The sequence below is a fragment of the Diceros bicornis genome, chromosome 7 (genome assembly GCF_020826845.1).
Source record: "Diceros bicornis minor isolate mBicDic1 chromosome 7, mDicBic1.mat.cur, whole genome shotgun sequence".
Lineage (NCBI taxonomy): Eukaryota > Metazoa > Chordata > Mammalia > Perissodactyla > Rhinocerotidae > Diceros > Diceros bicornis.
In genome coordinates, this window is record NC_080746.1 from 3,858,711 (window position 1) to 3,878,268 (window position 19,558).

A 19,558-nucleotide genomic window follows, 5' to 3' on the forward strand; every position below is an offset into this window, starting at 1 on the left:
TATATGCAAATTAAAATCTGAGAAGCACTTACGTTATAGTACAAATTTGACAAAGTTCTTATTTAATGAGGTAATATTATCGTAACAATCCTCATTTTAGGTGAAATACTCTCTTCCTTACCCCCTTTTTTCGCTGTCACATAACCGTCCCATAAAAACAGCATTAAAGATAGTGAAAATAAATTCGCACATTCCAGAGGGTGGCCGTGTTGTCCAGTAATCCCCTGTGAAGGACCTGGGATCTGGTCTACTCACACAAATGAGGACAATCACTCACGGTCCCAGCACACTGGCCGCTATCTTCTTTGAAGTGATCCCTTCCCTTTGCGCGGCCAACACTTCTACGTTGACTGGCCTTCACAGACTTGTCTTCTCTGGGGCTTTAAGGCATCTGTGAGGTGTATACTTTGCAGCGTGATACGGGTCTATCTCATTCTCTCCAAGGAAAGCGGGTCCGTGACCCTGCCTGAGGCTCCTGCCAGGCCCACTGCAGGTAGCTCATTTGTTTGGTGAAATGCAGGGGAGTTTAATTACTTGTGGCAAATACACTGTAGTACATTTGAAAGAATAATGGAGTCTTTGTGGTGGGAAGCCAGACTTTTGATCCTGCCATATTTATTCGTTGCAGAAAAGGTACAGTGAATCTGGAAAGTCATTTAGGTATGTTTGATTTCATTGTTGTTTAATCCTTAAAAATACTTGGATTGGTCAACCAGTGTCATTTCAATAAGTGAGGAAATTTTTATCATCTTTAGACTTTCTGAAATAAGTGATCTCAGACTCTCCTTCAACTCTGAGATTCTGTTAAGTTTAAGAGAAATAAGGAAAAATATGAGAAGATGTTTATATTCCTCTAATGATCATTAAATACGTATTAGCCTGAATGATTAAATGTCTGTCGAGGTAGAGGGCTGTGATCGGCACCACCACCTTGAGATCCCAGAAAGAGGGCCCTACCCCAGGCCCCAGGAGATGCCATGCTCTCGAGTGTCTTTCTCAAAATTTTCTAAGTTCCCCTCTGGTACCTAAGACCAGCCTAGGCCAGCAATACCACTCAGGAGAGACACTCAGATCCTAGACTGGGAGTGTGTAGGCCTTATTTCTCCCCTTCAGGGTACATTTCCAACCTCTACCCTCAGCCGCTCCTCACATGGGTTCAACCAGATTTCCCAAAAACTCACACCTGTGGGCTTGTCCCGGGATCCTGTCAACAGGTCCAAGTTCCAGGAGAGCAGCCTGGCACATGGATTGCTCCTACTGGCCAATGCAAGATTTCTTTCATGGAATTGCATGGATTAGGCTACCAGAATGGTGCTGATTTGGGGTAACTCTAATTGTTTATATAGAGAGGAGCCCCTTGAAAAATATTTACCTGGGGCCCAACACCTTCTAGGGATGGTCTTGGTAACCAGCATCCAGACACTGACAGCAGAGCCTAGGTGGGCGTGACCTGGGGCGGGGGAGATGCAGGCAAAGAAGGCAGAAAGAGCTGAAAAGCAAGTGGTCTGGGGTAATGGGCAGGGTGGATGGAAAGTCCCCAAGGCTTAGACTTGGAGCAAAGTCAGGATGCCAGAGCACCTGCCTCCCTAGCCCCTGCCTGTGAACTTACCCCCCAGAGACACACCCCACCTTCCTGCTCCACACCCATGGTGGACCCAGACTTAGTTGATTGAGTACCCATTGGATCAGAATATGCTTCTACATCCTGAAAACTAATTCCATTCGAACGCCTGGAGCACAAGATAAAAAGAAGCGTTAGGCGTATAAGAAATGCAAATAGCTGTTCTTCCCCCTTGGCCTTTGTGTTGTCGGGGTTTTCATGGGAACCTGGTGCTTTGACAGAATTCAGAACATTTGTGTTTCAAGACAGAGTCTGTTCTCTTTGCCCTGAACCACAGGGAGTGGGATAAGGGATAAGGCAGAGGGGCCAGATTGTTGCAAGAATATGTAGTGGTGGCTGCAAGCAATGTAAATTTTGCAGCCCCAGAATATTTTGGATCATGACTTGCAAGCTTCACAAGTGCCTAAGAATAAAGTCTCTAGAATGTTCCACAAAGATGGGCATTAAATCCATGTGGCTGTTCTAGCAACTATGGATCCCTCATTTGGGGCTAGCACATTTATTTTATGTTGGCAAATGTTTACTGAGCACCTACTACACAGCAGTCACAAAGTGATTCCTCATTCATTCATTCTCCTCTTTCTCTTCTGCCGGACACTGTGAAACCAAATCAACTGTTTTGCATCTATTTGTATTAATATGTCAAATAGTCACTTATTCATTCTACAAGTAGTGGTCTGTGTTCTGTATACAAAGGCACTTCCTCATAGTGAAAAATTAAGATGTCGCTACTAACATACCCTAAAGTTATTCTTACATTTTTTATTATATTATTGATCATGACAACACTCTTTAAAATATCAAAGTTTAGTAATGTGCTGGGGTATTTCACATGTACTCTCTTAATTAATCCTCATAATAATCATTTAAGAAAGATGAGGATATCCTCTTCTCATCAAATGGTCTAAAAAGTTAAGGTGACTTGGACAAAAACACATTGATCCAAGACTCAAGCAGAGAATTTCTTTCTTCAAATGCTATAATTTTTGACCAACATGGTGTCCTATAATCTTTGACTTGGTGTTCAAACCCCATTTTGACATTTTTTTTTTTCTAGTCCTTCTCCTACAAGCTCTAGATGTGAATACAGTTCAGTCCCTAGATTCACAGTTTCTTGATTGTTTCCTGCCTGTTTCTTTCTTCCCAGAAGGCCAGGGCTTTGTGAGTGAAGATGAATACCTGGAAATCTCTGACATCAAACGTGACCAGTCTGGGGAGTATGAATGCAGCGCCTTGAATGATGTTGCTGCACCTGACGTGCGGAAAGTAAAAATCACTGTAAACTGTGAGTTGATCCATTGTCAGGGAGTTCCAGGGGAAAAGAGGGCATAGGGGTTAAGGGAACAAGATGGCAATGGCAATGCCATTTTCTGATAGATCCAAGCTGTTTCCAACAGGAATATACTTTATCCGTTGCTTTGCCCACACACTGCCTCCGTTGCCATTTGTGCCTGGAGACTTCCTATGACTATTAGAGCTTTTAGCTAACGGGGGCAATTGTTAACTTTGAATTAGTTTGAAGGCTTGAAGAAGATGCTAGGGTAAATGTAATATCTTCAAGCAAGAAATTCTTTTCCTAAAATAAATGATTATTTACTTAGGAAGGAGGGCTGTCACAAGAAATTCATTTGCACAGCAGGTGACGGAATGTGCCTTTCCTCTGTTTCATGGAATCACTCTGCATTATTTCCTCCACAGACCCTCCCTATATCTCAAAAGCCAAGAACACTGGTGTCTCAGTTGGTCAGAAGGGCATCTTGAGCTGTGAAGCCTCTGCAGTGCCTATGGCTGAATTCCAGTGGTTCAAGGAAGACACCAGGTAACTTGAACATGGAAGTAGTGTATGTCTGAAGCACAGCTGATGGATCATGCCCCATATGTAAGGCGAATGATGAAGTAAAGGGGAAAGTTATGGCTAAACCGAAATGGGTTACAGCCTCCTTTATAACAGTCTCTTTGTAGAACCAGAAACAAAAAATATGGAGGAAGCTGGGAAGTGGGCAAAATGAATTGACCTTCTTTCATAATCTGAAATTAGTTGTAGACATGACAGTCTTCAATGACTAGAAGCCGGAAAATTTAGCCTTTGGAGCACGAGCGTGCTTTCTGTTTTCTTCCTAATAGAGGCTGTGGTGCTTATGGTTCGAGGCAGAGGAAGTGGGTAGTTGGAGGAAGGGTCTTTGTGAGGAGGAGAGCCTCCTTGTAGGATTATCTATGGTATACCTGAGTTCCCCTAGTGCCTCCTGTCTGCTGTTTCACTCTATTTGTAGAACCAGACCAGTAGTGCTTTCTCTTATTGCAGGCTGGCCACCGGCCTGGACGGCATGAGGATTGAGAACAAAGGCCGCATATCCACTCTGACTTTCTTCAATGTTTCAGAAAAGGATTACGGGAATTATACTTGTGTGGCCACAAACAAGCTTGGGAACACCAATGCCAGCATCGCACTGTATGGTGAGTGCAGGAAGCCTGGGTGCAGTGGGCTCAGGGGAGGTGGAGAGACTCAAGAGGGAGGAAAGCATGATCTGTTTGGCCTGTGTCCATCCATACTGCTCAGCCCACCACCCTTAGATACGAAATGCTTCTCCCTGTCATTTTCCTAGCATGTGATACAGTAATGTTTTATAAGGTAATTGATATCTCCTGGTGTACAGGCAAGGTTTGCACCTTACAAAAGGAGTAAACCAAATTCTGAGCCATGTTGAATGGTGTGCCATAAAGAAGATAGATTCACGGAACAGTTCAATTGTAGTAGTATCAAAAGATCTGACGGGTAAATTAGATATAATTTTAAGATACCTTCTACAGTAAAAGTCTATGATTCTGGGAGTTATATTTAGAGTTTTAAATAAAGCCAACTGTTGCCGTCATGATTCTCATGTTGATTGCCATGTCATATCCTCATTCTTGGAATGAATGGAGCAGTAGTCTGAGTCCTTGTGAAGAAGACTGCTCTGTCCACAGCTAGAGCATCAATCCCTTCTCTGAAGGTCTTTCCTTCCCACATGGATTAAGAGGTCTCCAGAGCCATGACTGGCAGCCTTGGAAGCCCTTATCTCTCTCTCACTCAATCTTCCCACGCTGCTGTGCTCATCTCCTTGTGCCACATTTCACACCACGGGCCAATTCCAGCTTGTTGTGATTTTTCTTGTGTGTATGTATTTGTTTATTGCTGAGATTTGGTTAGAGGGAGCATCTGGTGAGTAGGATGAAAAGGTATTCATTTTTCTGTGTGCACCTCAGACACTGAACAAGCTTTCAGCATTGACATTAACTAAACTTTGTCCACCAACCATCTGAAATGTGTGATCTATGTCTTTTGTTTTCTCTCTGCATTGTGTGTGCATTGTGCTGTGTGTGTCTTAGAAATAAGCCCCTCATCAGCAATGGCAGGTGGGTACAGCATGTTCCTTCCTTCCTCTGCCTGCCTGAATGCCTATGCATTTGAATGTAAGCCTACTTCAAAGATAGGCTTGCCTGCTCCACCACCTTGATTTAGTCATCCTTAGTGGATAGGCTTCACGGGGGTTGGTTTACACAGTTTAGGTAAAAAGCATGTAGAATGTGATGGCTTTCACACGCACACATATGAAATATCATTGTATGTTTCAAGGGAAGGGGTTTTTCCCCAAAACAGTAAACTTCAACTTGGTTGCCTTAAAAGGGATGAGTATTCTGCTATTTCTGCACACAACAGCACAAAGGAACCCAGCCCAGAGATCAAATGGATTATCAGATAATTGTCTCTATGGGGAAGTTATTTTAGTGTGAATGTTTTATTCTTTTAACCCAAGGCAAAAAGGGCTAATGATTTAATTCTAAAACTTCCTTTTGAAATAGAAGTACTTGGGGTCATTATTCATGATAATAATATCTACCATTTACCAAATATTAGCTTGTTTCTAGGCATCATATTAGTACTGTGCAAGGCAAGTTATTAACCCCATTTTAAAGATGAGTAAAAAGAGGACCAAAGAGGTTAACTAACACTGAAGTGCACGTAGCTCATGAATAAGTAGCGGCTGAGACCCAGAATTGGCCCCTTCATCTGATGCTGGAGTGTGTACCCAGAGGATAAGCAGAGTGAGACATATATGCACACGCTCACTCACACACTTGCTCATCCGTTTAGATGAAGCAGCAGCTGGTGGTCCGTTCTTCTTCCAGAGGCAGAAGCCTCATAGCCTGATTTTTCTATGATGGATCTCAGTCACATAGAAAGTGGTGACTTGCGAATTGTCCAGACCTGGAATCAGCTCTGCATCCAGCACAATCACAGGCCACTAGCTCTGCCCACACCTTGATGTCTGGATGTTCATCCCTCGGTCTTGATAAAAATGAGAGGAAAAGGTGGGGCTGGAGTCCTGCCCTGCACTGACCCTGCCCCCACCCCCTCAGTTAGTGGGGTTGCCAGTGGCAGGGGATATGGACGATAGAAGGAACCTAGGCCTGACAACTAGATGGTCTAGGTTCTTGTCCTTCTCTCCCATTAACTAAGGAAAGAGACGTGTCATAGCAGATGACAACAGCAAATGTCTATTCAGACGATATTACTCTGCTAGGGCTGCCATAACAAAATATCAAAGGCTGAGGGATTAAACAACAGAAATTTATTTTCTCACAGTTCTGGAGGCGAGAAGTCTAAGATCAAGCCAGGAATATCTATCACCTATTTTTGATGAAGGCTCTCTTCCCAGCTTGTAGAAGGCCACTTTGTCCTCATATGGCCTTTTCTCTGAGCATGTGTGGAGAGAGAGAGAGAGAGAGAGACTGAGAGAGAGAGAGGGTTCTCTGGTGTGTCTTCTTATTAGGACATGAATCCTATTAAATCAGGGACTTTATTTAACCTTAATTACTTCCTAATAGGCCCCATCTCCAAATACACACTGGGAGGTTAGGGCTTGCACATATGAACTTGGGGGGGCATGATTCAGTCCTTGGGAAAGACATGGTTTCATCTCCCAGTTCAGTAAGCCACATGCCAGCTACTTAAGCTTGTCGAGGCTTCCTTTCCTCATGTATGCTATTGGGGTATTAATACTTGCCTTAAAAGGCTGGTGAGAGGACTAAATAACGTAGTATATAGAGACACCCATAAATACTATGTTTAGATGTGTGACTTTGATGACACACAAAGACCACAGGCCTCAATTTACTGAGTTGAAATTGGGATAATATTTCCCGGCCTGCCGGCTGTCATTGTGAATTAGCGATAAGATAATGTTCATCACAGAGGTATGACATACTGAAAGCTGTTGTATAAATGTAAAGTACTGTGATTACTACTGGTATTTGCCAACACTTTTTGTGATACAGCCCATCCTTTCAGTGCTTCCCTTGATATGGTTGCCAGAATTATTGCTCACCTGGACTTGTACTTTCGTTTCCTCCAAAGTCTCCTGTGCCTTTTAGTACAGCACCACCAACGCCCATAATCCGCCCTGCCTTGCTTTACCCAGTTAGTGTCCACTCACCTTTCAGCATCCCTTCCTGAAGAAAGCCTTCCCTGACCTCTATGATTAGATCAGTTCCCCCATTACACACCCTCTCATACAGTGCTTCTGAATGCTGCCCTCTACACAGTGCATTCGCTAGCATTCATTCAACAAATATGCATCCGTACCTGCGACGAGTCAGGCGCTGTTCTAAGTGATGAGGACACAGCACTGACACACAGATCTTTATCTATATAGACTTCACTTCTAGTTGCAATTTTATTTTTGTTTCATTTATTTACTTTGTTTGATTAAAGTCTTTCTTCCCCTTTAGCGTGTTTGCTCCATGAATGTAGGGAGCGTGTCTGGTTTGATCCTTAGAACCTAGCACAGGGATCCACACACAGTAGCTGGTCAGGACAATTTTGTGGAATGAATGAATATATGCAGAGATTGGAGGGTTGTGTTGGTGATACCAGGAACAGGACAGTTCATCTGTCAGGAATGAAATGTGACAGAATGGACTAGGGTCTCGAGTCTCAGAGCCTCTTTGAGGCCAGGCGCCACTGCTCACTGGCTGAATGGCTTAGGGAAAGTCAAGCTCAGCGTGCCTTGTTTTTTTTTTTTTTATCAATGAAAGCATTTTGGATAAGATGTCCTCCATGGTCCCCACAAAGCCTAATTCTCTGATGCTATGCTATGCTTGAGTGTTGATAGCTTCAACAAAAGATCAGAGTGATATTGGCCAGTTGACCAACCCTTCCTGGTGGCCGTGAATGTTCTTTCTAGTCCTCAGTGCCCCCACAATTACGGCTAATTATTACCAACCACTTACTATGCACAGGGCCACTAGACTAAGTGTTCTACATGTTTTATTTCATTTAACGACTCTAGGAAGTAAATACTATGTCCCAATTTTACAGAGGAGGAAATTGAGAGGTTAGGCAGATTACTCAACTCATACTGGTTTATAAGTACTTGAGCTGGGATTTAAGCCTATGCACTGTGGTTCCAGTGTCTGAGCTCTTTCTACTATTTCAATTCAACTCACAATACTTGGCAACCCATCATGGATATTGGTGGATGACCTTCTGGATGGAACTCCATATCAACAATTAGCCTGTTTGGACCCATTTCCCACACCAATATCTCCCCTCTTCTATCTAAATCAGAACCCATTATTTTAAGGGACAATTTTTACATTTACAACCCATATACTCATACTTCCCAAACACATACACACACGCGCACACACACACCCCACATTCCCAGGCATGCGTTGGTGTTTGCTGTCAAAGATTGTGAGTTTGTTTTTTGGAGACCCTTTCAACTCTGCACTGTGAACCCATCACAAGAGGCACTCATAATAGGCCTCTCACACAAATACATCTTTCATATATCTCCTACCTACGTGCAAAGAATAAAGGAAAATGGGATAAAAGCAATTTCAGAATAATACATAAGACAAAAGCTATGGAGACAACGAGTTGGTGACTGGGTTGAAACAGGAAGTGATTAGGCAAACTGTGAGAGATAACATAGGTAGGTGGGTGATACTCAAAGATGAATCCATGGTTGGCATTGATATGAGATGTTTCTTTCTTGCACATCAGTTTCTGCCCCTTCAAAAACCACACAGACAGGACAGGTCATGCAGGGAGAGTGCCAACTCAAAGTAACATCTTAGGCTGTGTACTTTCCTTAACCCTGGGCAACTGCAGGTGCTGAAAAGGCAGCAGAACATAGAGAGGAGACAAGTACTAAGAGCGAGGAAAACTGGGTTCTACTCCCAATTCTGGTGCAGAAAAACTATGACACTCTCTGTTCCATGGTTGTCTGTAAAATAGAAGACAGAACAAGATGGACTCCTGGCTAACTTCCAGCTTTCTTAGTCTCTGTTCTGAATTTGAAAAACAGTGAGAAAATAGTATAAGAGATAGGTCTCCATAGCCTTGGAAATGGTGGCAGTAAAAATGATTTTTTGTTGCAAAGCACCTTGCTCTAAGTATATGTAAGCTTCATTGAGTGGCTGTGGCCATTTGAAGGCCCGCCTGGAGCCCTGGCACCATGATGTCTTGCCAGGCCTGTGTGCAGCGGGGGGAGGCCACGCTCCACTTGCCGGCCACAGCTCTGCCCCTTGCAGGAGCCTCTCGCTTTCTCTCAACTACCAACCCACTTTGCCTCCACTGAGTCCTGAGCAAGAGGTCCCAGCTGCCTGTCCTTAGAGTGCAAAGAGGGAAGATTCTGAACTTGATTACATCCAGCACTGCAGAGAGTGTGATGTGCTTAATGAGCCATATAAACGTCTGGATTACTGGAACTGGCGGGGGAGAGGGACAGAGAATGCAAACAAAGCCAGAAAGGAGGGGGGATGCTGCAGAGAGAAAAACAGAGTTCTCACATTTTATCTGTGAAATCGTAGCTACACAAATTGGTTACATTAAGAGTTAAGTATCAGGAAGAGGGACAACTTATAGGAATCTTGTCACTGCAAATGAAAATGGCAAAATATCCCAGTTAAGGCAACATCTGGGCTCTAGATTTTTTCCTCAGGCAAAGCCTAAGCCCCCTCAGAGCAGCCATGACAACAGCCTATCTCAGCAGCCCCTGGAAGCTGTGAGGACAGAAGCCATATTTTCTTTTGCTAATGGCTATTCGTCCAGAATAAATATACTTATCAGGCTGGCTCTTCAAGCCAGATTTTCTTCAACTGCAGGCAGCATCGCCCAGCTCCTCTCATCCTCCACCCTTTGCCGACTTCCCTCCCCCAGTGCGCCCCCTGGTACCTGTAGGCAAAGCACTCAAATTCCTGCCTTTATACCCCTGCCCCACCCTGACATCCCCTGCCTCTGCCTTCTCCCTCCTCTCTTTTATTAAGGTGTCCTAACAACCACACCTGTCCCCCAGGTAGCTCCAGGTGAGACCTGAGGAGTGGGTATAAGGAGTCTGAGGATTCTCTTTAGTATGCCCTCCAGGCACCATCCCATACCTCTTCACCTCCAAAACTCTGAAAGGAAGAGCCAGCATTTGCAGTCCCTGCTTCCTCCAGCACCATTCACATCTCAGTCTACCACCATCTGTATCACTCCTGACACCCAGCCTCCTCTCAGTTCCAGATCTCCCTTTGGCTCCCCAACACCCTACTTCTGGCTTCTGTGATATAACCGGGTGGTGACTTTCTTCTTACCTTTCTGTCTTAGTCTGCTCCCAGCTCCTCCACCACCTTCCCCATAAATCTGCCTAGGGATGGTATTATAGTGAGAGGACAGGGGTCTTCCGTGTCTTCGAGCATCTTACACAGCAATATCTTAGCCTGCGTTACACTTGCTTTGGGTGTTTTAAAAATGCAGATTCAGGGCCTTGCCCCAGACCCATTTAATTAAAATCTCCAGGAGAGGTTCCTGAGAATGTGCTTTTTAAGCAAGCTCTCCAAGGGAATCTTATGCACATTGAAGATTGACAGTCTCTGAGCAATCATCTGATAACTCCCAAATCTGTATCTCTAGCACTTTCCTTAATTCTGAGTACAAACCGCTCTCCCTCCCTGAATGTTCCATGGGAATCTCACACTCAATCTTTTTCTCCTAGGCAACTATCCCCCTCAATTGTACACCTTTTCTTTTCACCTACACACTCCCACAAGGTCTTGACAGTCATTTGGACTTCTTTCTCTCCCTCAGCCCTTACACCTGTTAGCCAATGAGTCCTAGCAAGCAGGTCACAGCCCTCCCCCTGGACTGCTGGCTCTCCATTCCCTCGTCACTCACACTGTGGCACGTGCCTTATCTGGACAGTTATGATATTCTCTTACCGGTTTTCTCGTCTCTGGTAATCCATCTCCAATTGGCAACTGCAGGCCCAAAATGGCCCTTCCAAAACTCAGAGTGAATCTGTTCACACCCTGCTGAAAACTACCTACCAGAAAAGCTTAGAAGGCTATTCTTGCTCTGAGATCAACCTACCCTTATAGCCTCTAGTTTCCCCACTGCCTTCTATGCACCTACCATGCTAGGCTTCCCCATGTCCCAGAACACCAGACCCCGTCACACATTTAAGCCTTGGCAATACTGCTTCACGTCTTTTCATCCACCCATCCTTTAGTTGATTTCTTCAATAAATGTTTATTTAGTACCTACTATATGCCAGGAATTAGACTTAGGATTGAGGTACAAAGAGGAACAAAGTTCTGAACCTGTACAAACAAGTAAATAGACAATTACAATAGAATAATAGAGTATAAGCGCCATACTAGATGAATGAAGAAGCTACTAGCTATAAGCGATGGCCAGATACGTCTCTAGATAGCTAAAAACCCTTTGAGATAAGTACTGTTATTACTTCCACTTCATAGAAGGAGAGCCTGGAGCTCAGAGAATTTAAGTGATGTGAATGAATTCCCATAGATCAGAATTACACCATAGAAAGGCATGGCAACACCAGGGTTTGCACAGAGGTCTATCTGACCTTAATACCTTTTTTTTTCTAACCCTTGCATATATTACCTGTTGTGGTAATATATGCCACAGTGTGTTGTGGGGTCACAGATGGAGGCTTTTGCCCTCTTCTCTGCTTGATGAAATCATATTTATCCTTTAAGGTTCTACTTAGCAGTACCCCATCCATAAAGTATTTCTGAACCCCACTGAAGAATTGCTTACTTATCTGTTGGGCTCTCATGTTGGCTTGCCCTTAGGCTTGTGTTTTGTTTATATTGTTTCTGCACTTAGAGGATGTAGCACTGTATCTTGCAATTGTTATTGCCCAGTAAACGTCTGTTGAATTAATAAATATATCTTCCAGTCAATGGGGGCATCAGTTATAGCCTCTAAACAGTGTGAAACTCTTCACTAACCAAAGAAAGGCCAGACACCCAAAAGGACTTGGAGTCTCCTCTCTCCAGAGAAGCCAGATCACTATTTCTCTGACACTTTCCCTTGCATTCCAGACTCCCATATTTCCAAATTCTAATTTGAAATTTTGGTTCTTTCTTTTTTTTTTCCTAAGGTCTTCCTTGTGAGGGAGACTATATCAAACATTTCAATTCGCTGTTTAGGAAGACGCTCACCAAATGATTTCTTCTTGCAGAGACATCAAAATCTGTACATATTTGTCCATTTCCTGCTGATAATGTATATGATTTTTATTTTCCAAATCCACAATTTAAATCCAGGTGGGAGGGAATGAGTCAGAGAGAAATACCATAGCTTTTGGTTGATGACAGCAGCATAATCATTTGTATTTTCCCCAACCTGCAAAATGTCAACATATTAGGAAAAAAATGCAGACATTTCACATTTCATTCCTGATGAGGCTCCTTGTCCTTCCCTTGTACCCCCACCCTCCTCCATCTGAATCATTGACATCTGGCTATTAGACTAAGCGTTTAGACTTTAACACTGAGCATTCAGGGTGTGCTGATGTCAGCACACACACAAGAGCTTATCATTCAGCATAGACTAAAGTCTTGTCACTTTCAGGTTCGTTATGAGCTGACAGATTTGAATTAACTTCTGATATTAATTTCTTAAGCTTCTTTCTTTTTGGTAAGCACAAAACAGTCAATGTTGAAGAGAACAAAACAAAGATGGCTGCCCTTTCTTGCCTCTTTATCTGCCCGTCTTCTTTGCACTGCAAAGCCTGGTTAATTTTCCTTGTGAAACAACACAGTGCCATATCTTCCACTGTAATTAAAGACAATGGAGGAAAGTTCCCTTTGAAGGGGAATGATGCTCCTTCATCAGCCGACACTGCTGAAAATAGGTTTATGTTTCACCAACAAGTGGAATGCATACATCCTCTAATTAGATTTCCTTACTCCTCTTTTAATCACCAAGAACATCATTATCATCTTGGTTCCTCATTAGGAAGGTCACATAGTTCATATTCACACTTATGAAACCTATCCAAATTTCAGAACAAAACTGTATCTCCTTAGACTTCAGATGCTTCATTGATCTCACTGTGTTATCACCAAGTTCAACTTGCCTGTGGAGTTTCTTTTCTTTCCTTTTTTAAATGTGATCACCCTACCACCTGCTATTTTAGTAGAATTACAGCTATACAGTCTACTGTTGCTGAAGAACTGTGCCATATTTTCACTGCAATCATGGAAAGGAAAACCGGTGACACATTTCAATACCTTCATCGCTTGTAATGTACACTCCGTTTTTAAGCTTCAAAATCTCTTACAAGGCAGGATCTCATCAGTAAGCTTCTATATTTTTCTGGGAGCTTTGTGCTGAGTTTGGGTGCTTTGATTTTCAACACCTGCTCCTCCAGAGGGTGATCAGCCACCCCTTGAAAGCAGCAGCAAACTCTTAGTTCCAGGATTGTCATCCCTGGTGATTAATCCTATGCTAAGTCCTCAACCAGATTTGCTTTTTAAAAATCGAATGTTTAGTATATTTAATTTAACCAAATAGGTAGCCTCTCCAAAGTGGATTTCATTTTATTTATTTGTTTGTCTATTTCTTTATTTAGTGTCTCACCCCTGCTGAGCTTCACGTCTGGCCACAGCATCTTCCCTCTGGCCCAGAGTGCATGTACCAACTGATCTTTATGCCATTACCATTTCTGGAATTTCTCTCTTGATTATTTCTCTGTCTCTCTATCTCTTCTTTCTGTATGCTGAAGACTAACTTATTTTTGTCTGCGTATCTGTCCCCAAGGTATTTAGATGTTGTCATTGTCATTTACAGTTTGTTTTGTGGCTTTGGATCATCATTTAAGCTTTTATTTTCAAAGATGCTCAACTTCAGGCATGAAGGAAGCAATTAATTTTTAGTATTGAAAAGGGTGAGAGAGGCAGGGCTGGAATAAGGGGAAAGGGTATAATGACATGTTCTCACTTTCAATTTATCCCCCCAAAATATTTGATGAAGCCTGGTGTTTGTAACAGCCATTCTAATTGAATTGAGTCATTGTTAACCACAAATAAAGAATCCTTAAATGTGGCATTTGCCCAGAGAAAGAGTTGGGCTTCTAAATACACTTCCTCAGGATACTGGCCTTCCTTAGGAAGTTTTGTCTATGGTTGGCGGCCACCTCAGGGCTTTTCAGGGGTGACCAGGGCAGTTGCTTGCTAGCCACAGCCATGTGTGCTTTCAGCTGGTGTATGACAATTATCTTTGAAGACCTAGAATTCCACAGGGTCTCTTTATTTAAAGCAGAATCCCCACAAAAGATGCTATTTTAGAGATCGAGAATTATTGTCCTGGTTCTGATTCACCTAATATTTATTTATCCTTATACTCAATGATGTTACACAGTATCTTTAATTGTCAGAGCAACCCTGCAAGGGTAAATAAAACTACCCCCCCACACACATTTTATATATTAAAAAAAAACCTATTTCAGAGAACTTGACTGTCTTGCCCAAAGTCATCCTGCTAGCAAGCAGCAGAGCCAGAATTCAAATTCAGTTCTCTCTGATGCTTGATTCAATCCTCTTCAGACTGTCCAACAGGCAGGATGCTCCTGAGAGGAAAGTGATGTTGGATTATTTGTTCCAAATGGCTTTCTTCTCAGAATATGAGAGGGTTTAAGAAATATTTGTTTGTTTGTTTACTGATTTAGACAAGGAGGGAGGCTATTTGAGATCCTATTGGAGGATAAGCTCTGTGAGGGCAGAGACTGTGACTATCTTTCTCTCTGAAAATGGAGCCTGTGCACGGCGGTCACCCATAAATACTTGCTGGGTGAACAGCCTTGGCTTCCCAGCGTCCGTTTCCCTTGCAGACTGATCCTTTGTCCTTGGACCCTGCCATGGAGCTGGGATTTGGACCTCTCCCACTGCCCTGCTCAGTGCCCACACCCTCCTAGGGCCTCATAGCCACTGGCCTCTCTCGGCAGCAGACTCCCTACCTCTCCCCTCTCACCTCCTCACTCTCTTACTCACCAAAACCTCTCCTCAGGTTCAACATGTTTGGAAAAGATTGAAATAAGCTGATATTAGCCTCAACTAAGAAGGGGCGGGTAGGGGGTGCAGAACCACCAGAGCAGCAGGCACCATGACCACACGACTGCTTTGTGCCAGGCCCCATACTAATCACTCGTCCTTTACCCTGTGAACTCCCATTATTGTTACACCTATTTTCAGTGAGAAAACTGAAGAGCACCTCGTCTGAGATCACATAACTGGCAAGACACAGAGTCAGGATTAAAACCCGAATTGGTCTGGCTCCAGAGTCGCCAGGATGAGTCACACTTTTATGGTGGTCAGTGACTTTACTCCAAGGATGGTTAGGGCTGCAAAGACACAGCAGTGAGGCCAAGGGGGACGGAGGGAGAGAAAACTGCTCCTCAGGTCCCTAAAAGATGTCCTTCTACCTCTGTGTCCAAGGACACGGCTCCTTAGTCTTTCTTTCAGTCCCATCTTTTCTTCAAACCCTTGTCCTTTATCCAGGTGCATTTCAGGCTAGTTTTCTGTAGTAGAACACATCATTAAAAAGCTACCTCACATTTCCAGATCCTGGATGCTAGGTTTGAGATGAGAATTACATTTCTCCCTATTTCCACCAAAAAAAAAGAAAAGGAAAGGAAAAAGAAGAGTGAAAACATCATTGGAATTTCTGACTCTGTTTACTGAAATTAAAACTAGTATTATCACAGGTCCCAACACCTAGAGAAGTCCACATGGCTGTTATCTGAAGAAGCTAGGGTGTAGGAAAACCACACTCGCCTGACATCTGAAGACGTGGGTTCACGCTTTAGTGCTACAACTGCCCGGCTCAGTGAAGGGTTCCTCCAGTATCTTGTTCTCTCCTGTAATAGATTCATTGAGATAACATTTATAAGAGCCTCCTACCAGCCTAAGGGACCAAAAGTGAGCCATGAGTGATCTTGGGACCACACCACTTAGCTAAACAGCAGCAATCCGTCTCTTCTTCTATATTAAAGCACAAAGAAGCATTTACTTAATCAGATGAGTGGCTTTAGCAGAAGGCCCTATGGGAAAGACCCAACCCAGGTGCTCTCTTTTCTTCATTTCCAGTAGAATTAGGGTTACTGTAAAGATGCAGGTAAAGAATCAATTCATTGCTGATGGCTTTTGTCTCACATTCCTCCAACCGAGAGAGTGGTACACAGATGTGAGCCACTCTCTTCCTGTTCTGAACATATCCTGAGAGCCCTCCCATAGGCCCCTACCTGTACTGGCCTTTGGCCCAGCTGCCAAATCTCAAATGTGTCCAGGATTTGTATGACGAAAGCAATGATACTTTTAATCTCTATCATAGTGGATTAGATTAACTTTCTGGCTAGAATAGCTCAGCCATTTCTCATTGAATGATTGACCAAAGGTACTTTGGCGGTAAATCGACATATTGTCTGATTCTATAAAGCAGAGCTCATCATACCTGCTAAAGAATAAAACTCCCTGAAGCTACATAGAAAATGAGGCCAAAAAAAGGAAACTTTAGGGTCTAAAAATTTTTGGTGCCATCTTCTTGTCTCACGAGATGACATGCTGAGGTGCAGAAAGCCAGAGTGGTGATGGTTTTGTACCAACTAGAAAAGGCCATCTGGCTTCTGACCGGCTGTCCCTTCTAGCACCAGATGTAGAGTTTCCGTTCATACAATAATTCAGAATGCTAACAGGAGAAGAGCCTTAGAGGGCATCAATCCCACTCTCCTTTCCTTTTGCAGATAGGAGAACCTAGGCCAGAGAGGGGATGTCACTTTGTGAGGGAGCAGCAGAATCACATAGAGAAATTGGGTCTCCAGATTCTCAGGCCATTATTCCTCTCACCACATGATGCTGTGGTCCCTGGAAAACATGCACCAAGGATCGTTTTCCACAGAGAGGAGGTAGAGTTGTAATAATCAAGGGCACAGACGCTGTAGACAGAGTGGCTCAGTTCTAATCCCACTCTAGGTGTGTAAATTGTGTGATCAGAGGTGAGGTACTTAACTACTCTATTCTCCAGTTTCCCCATTTATAAAAAGTGAATGCCAATGGTACATAGCTCATAGGGTTTTGTGAAGATTAAGTGAGTTAGTATATGTTTAGCATTTAGAATCAGGCTTGCTGCACGGAGAGCAAAATATACATATATGTTAGCATTATCATCCTAAGCAAGCTGAGCAGTCTCTATGTCTACTAAGTCACCCTCATGGTTTCCACAGTTTGGAACATTCAGCTGAAGCTGGGCTGTGGCCGTTAACTTCTGCCTGCTCAGCACCAAACATGGCGACTGCTGCACACCATCAGAAACACTCATTTCTTTCTATGCTTCTGCCTCCTTGTCTTTCTATCCCTCACCCTTTTATGCTTTGCCTTCCTTATGCACTTCTCTTCTCCTCTTTGTTTTAGTTATATCTAACCTTGTGCTGGTAGTATGACATCCACAGAAATGCTTAAGTCTACTGGTAGAATTTGGAATAAAGTGATTCCTACACTAAGACCACTGTCTGTCTAGAGTGGAGCTTATTAGAGCTTCAATTGTTTCTTAAGTTAAATTCAACATAATGAATTAAACAAAAACACACACACCACATACACACATATATAACTAGTTTAATATATGTCATATATATAATCTATATAAAATGAAAGATACCTCAAAGAAACATGAATCTTACAAATCTTCATTGTTCATTTGCTTATAAACTCATTTAAAAATCTAAATCATTCATCTTTTGCAAAAGACAATATAAAGAGTTACCTTGAATTTCAACTTGGGCATTTTCCAACTCAGTACATTCCGTAGGCCAGTATGATTCCTTAGGATACGTGTCTGGACTGATGGAAGCCCCAGAGTCAGGCTACTTTCCGTAAATATTTATGGAGCCTCTGTGGGAATCACGGCACTGGTCTGGGGCCTGGATCCTGTCCTTGTTTGTGGATCCTTTATAACAAAAATGCAGAGAAATATGAGCCAGACTCTCAAGCTATCGAGTCAATATGAACTTGTAGTAAGTAGGAGAATTGTGAGCATTGTGAATCAGAGGCAGAAAGGTATCCTGTCACAATCCCTGGGGTCAGAACAGTCGGATGCTCACTGCTGAAGGGAGAGAGACCTATGCTTCCCCAAGCAAGAGCTAAGCGTCAGACACGGATACATCGCCCTGCGCCCTTGGGACAGGCTAGGACAATAATCCCAATTCCAGTCCTTTATCTCCTTGAGGACAGCGGATGAAGGGAAAGGAATAGCACTTGTGATTCTCTGGTCTTATTTCACAGTGGAATGTGAGTGACTCCCTGGGGCTGGGTAGAAGGGCCAGACTGAGGGAAGAAGAAAGAGGTAAAGGGAGAGCTCTGTCAGGCCGAGTCACAGATGACAGGTTGGACTGAGAACACTGAGTCCTCTTTGTTGCTTTTGGAGATGTACCACTGACTACTGGGATAAACCCAACCACAGTCTTTAAAACTCCCGAGTGTAATTACTCATTCTTCCCCAGCTACTTCGGGCAGAGCCTCCATAATACTAAGTTACACGAGATGAAAAGTCAGCCACATCGACACCTAGACTCCTGTTGCTCACAAAATGTTTCTGTTCCTCTCTCCTCTCCCCTCCACCTGCTTCCACTCTGACTCTCTCCTCCCTCATGCCTCCTATCCTTTCCCCTCTCATCCCTGTCTGTCCTGGACACTATTTCCGAGGATAGAGCACAATTAGAGGTGCTGCTTGCAGGTCCTGGCGTACCATTTAGCTGGGTCTGCTGCCTTAACTTTGCAGCCCTTAGTTCTACCTGACTGCCATTGCCTCCCTCTACCTCTTTAATTTTTTTAAACCCCAGTCTTGGGGAGCAGGCTGTAGTGGTCAAGGCACCCCAATGATTTGCCTTGTTGAGTTTCTAAATACTCCCAAGGGGCACTTTCCATTTATCCAGACTTGAGGGTTCCTCGGTGAGGGGTGGGAGGTGGGAGAATGCTCACAGAGAAGCATGTCTGTTTATTTGCTGTTCAGGGAATGAGTACGGTACCGTTTGGGTGCATGCTAATGAGTCTGTCTCTCTTTCCCCTACACAGGGCCTGGAGCAGTCATTGATGGTGTAAACTCGGCCTCTAGAGCGCTGGCTTGTCTCTGGCTATCAGGGGCCCTCTTTGCCCACTTCTTCATCAAGTTTTGATAAGAAACCATAGGTCCTCTGAGCAACGCCTGCTTCTCCATATCACAGACTTTAATCTACACTGCGGAGGGCAAACCAATTTGGGCTTCTTTTTGTTTGTTGGTTTCTGTTCTTCTTCTTGATTTGATTTTTTTTTTTTTAGGTTTTTCGGTTTGTTTATTTGATTTTATTTTTTCCCAGTTGGAATGAGTGGGATTGGGGGGAGGTGGGGGCAGAATTCTGCCATGTATAGGATTCTCATTCATTGGTGTGTCCCAAATGGAATCTGCTCCTGCTGCCTTGGCCTTCCCTCTCCTCTGCTGCTCTCCCCATCACTATCACCACCAACCTGCCCTCCCCCCATGTTCCAAACCATAAGCTCCATTTGGGCCAAAAACGTGCCTCATGATAAACACCCTGAAGACACAACTTGACTTGTAATGTAGTGCAC

General features: G+C 43.5%; 1 protein-coding gene across 1 annotated transcript in view; it reads left to right on the top strand.

Moving 5' to 3' along the window:
- OPCML (opioid binding protein/cell adhesion molecule like) overlaps window positions 1–19,224 on the top strand; it is a 473,626-nt gene extending 454,402 nt beyond the window's left edge. Inside the window, exons 4-7 of the mRNA XM_058544787.1 lie at window positions 2,769–2,906; window positions 3,320–3,440; window positions 3,924–4,075; window positions 19,028–19,224. Of these exons, the coding sequence (XP_058400770.1) occupies window positions 2,769–2,906; window positions 3,320–3,440; window positions 3,924–4,075; window positions 19,028–19,128 (512 nt within the window). The 3' untranslated portion in view covers window positions 19,129–19,224. The remainder of the gene's footprint in view (window positions 1–2,768; window positions 2,907–3,319; window positions 3,441–3,923; window positions 4,076–19,027) is intronic.
- The last annotated feature ends 334 nt before the right edge of the window (window positions 19,225–19,558 follow it).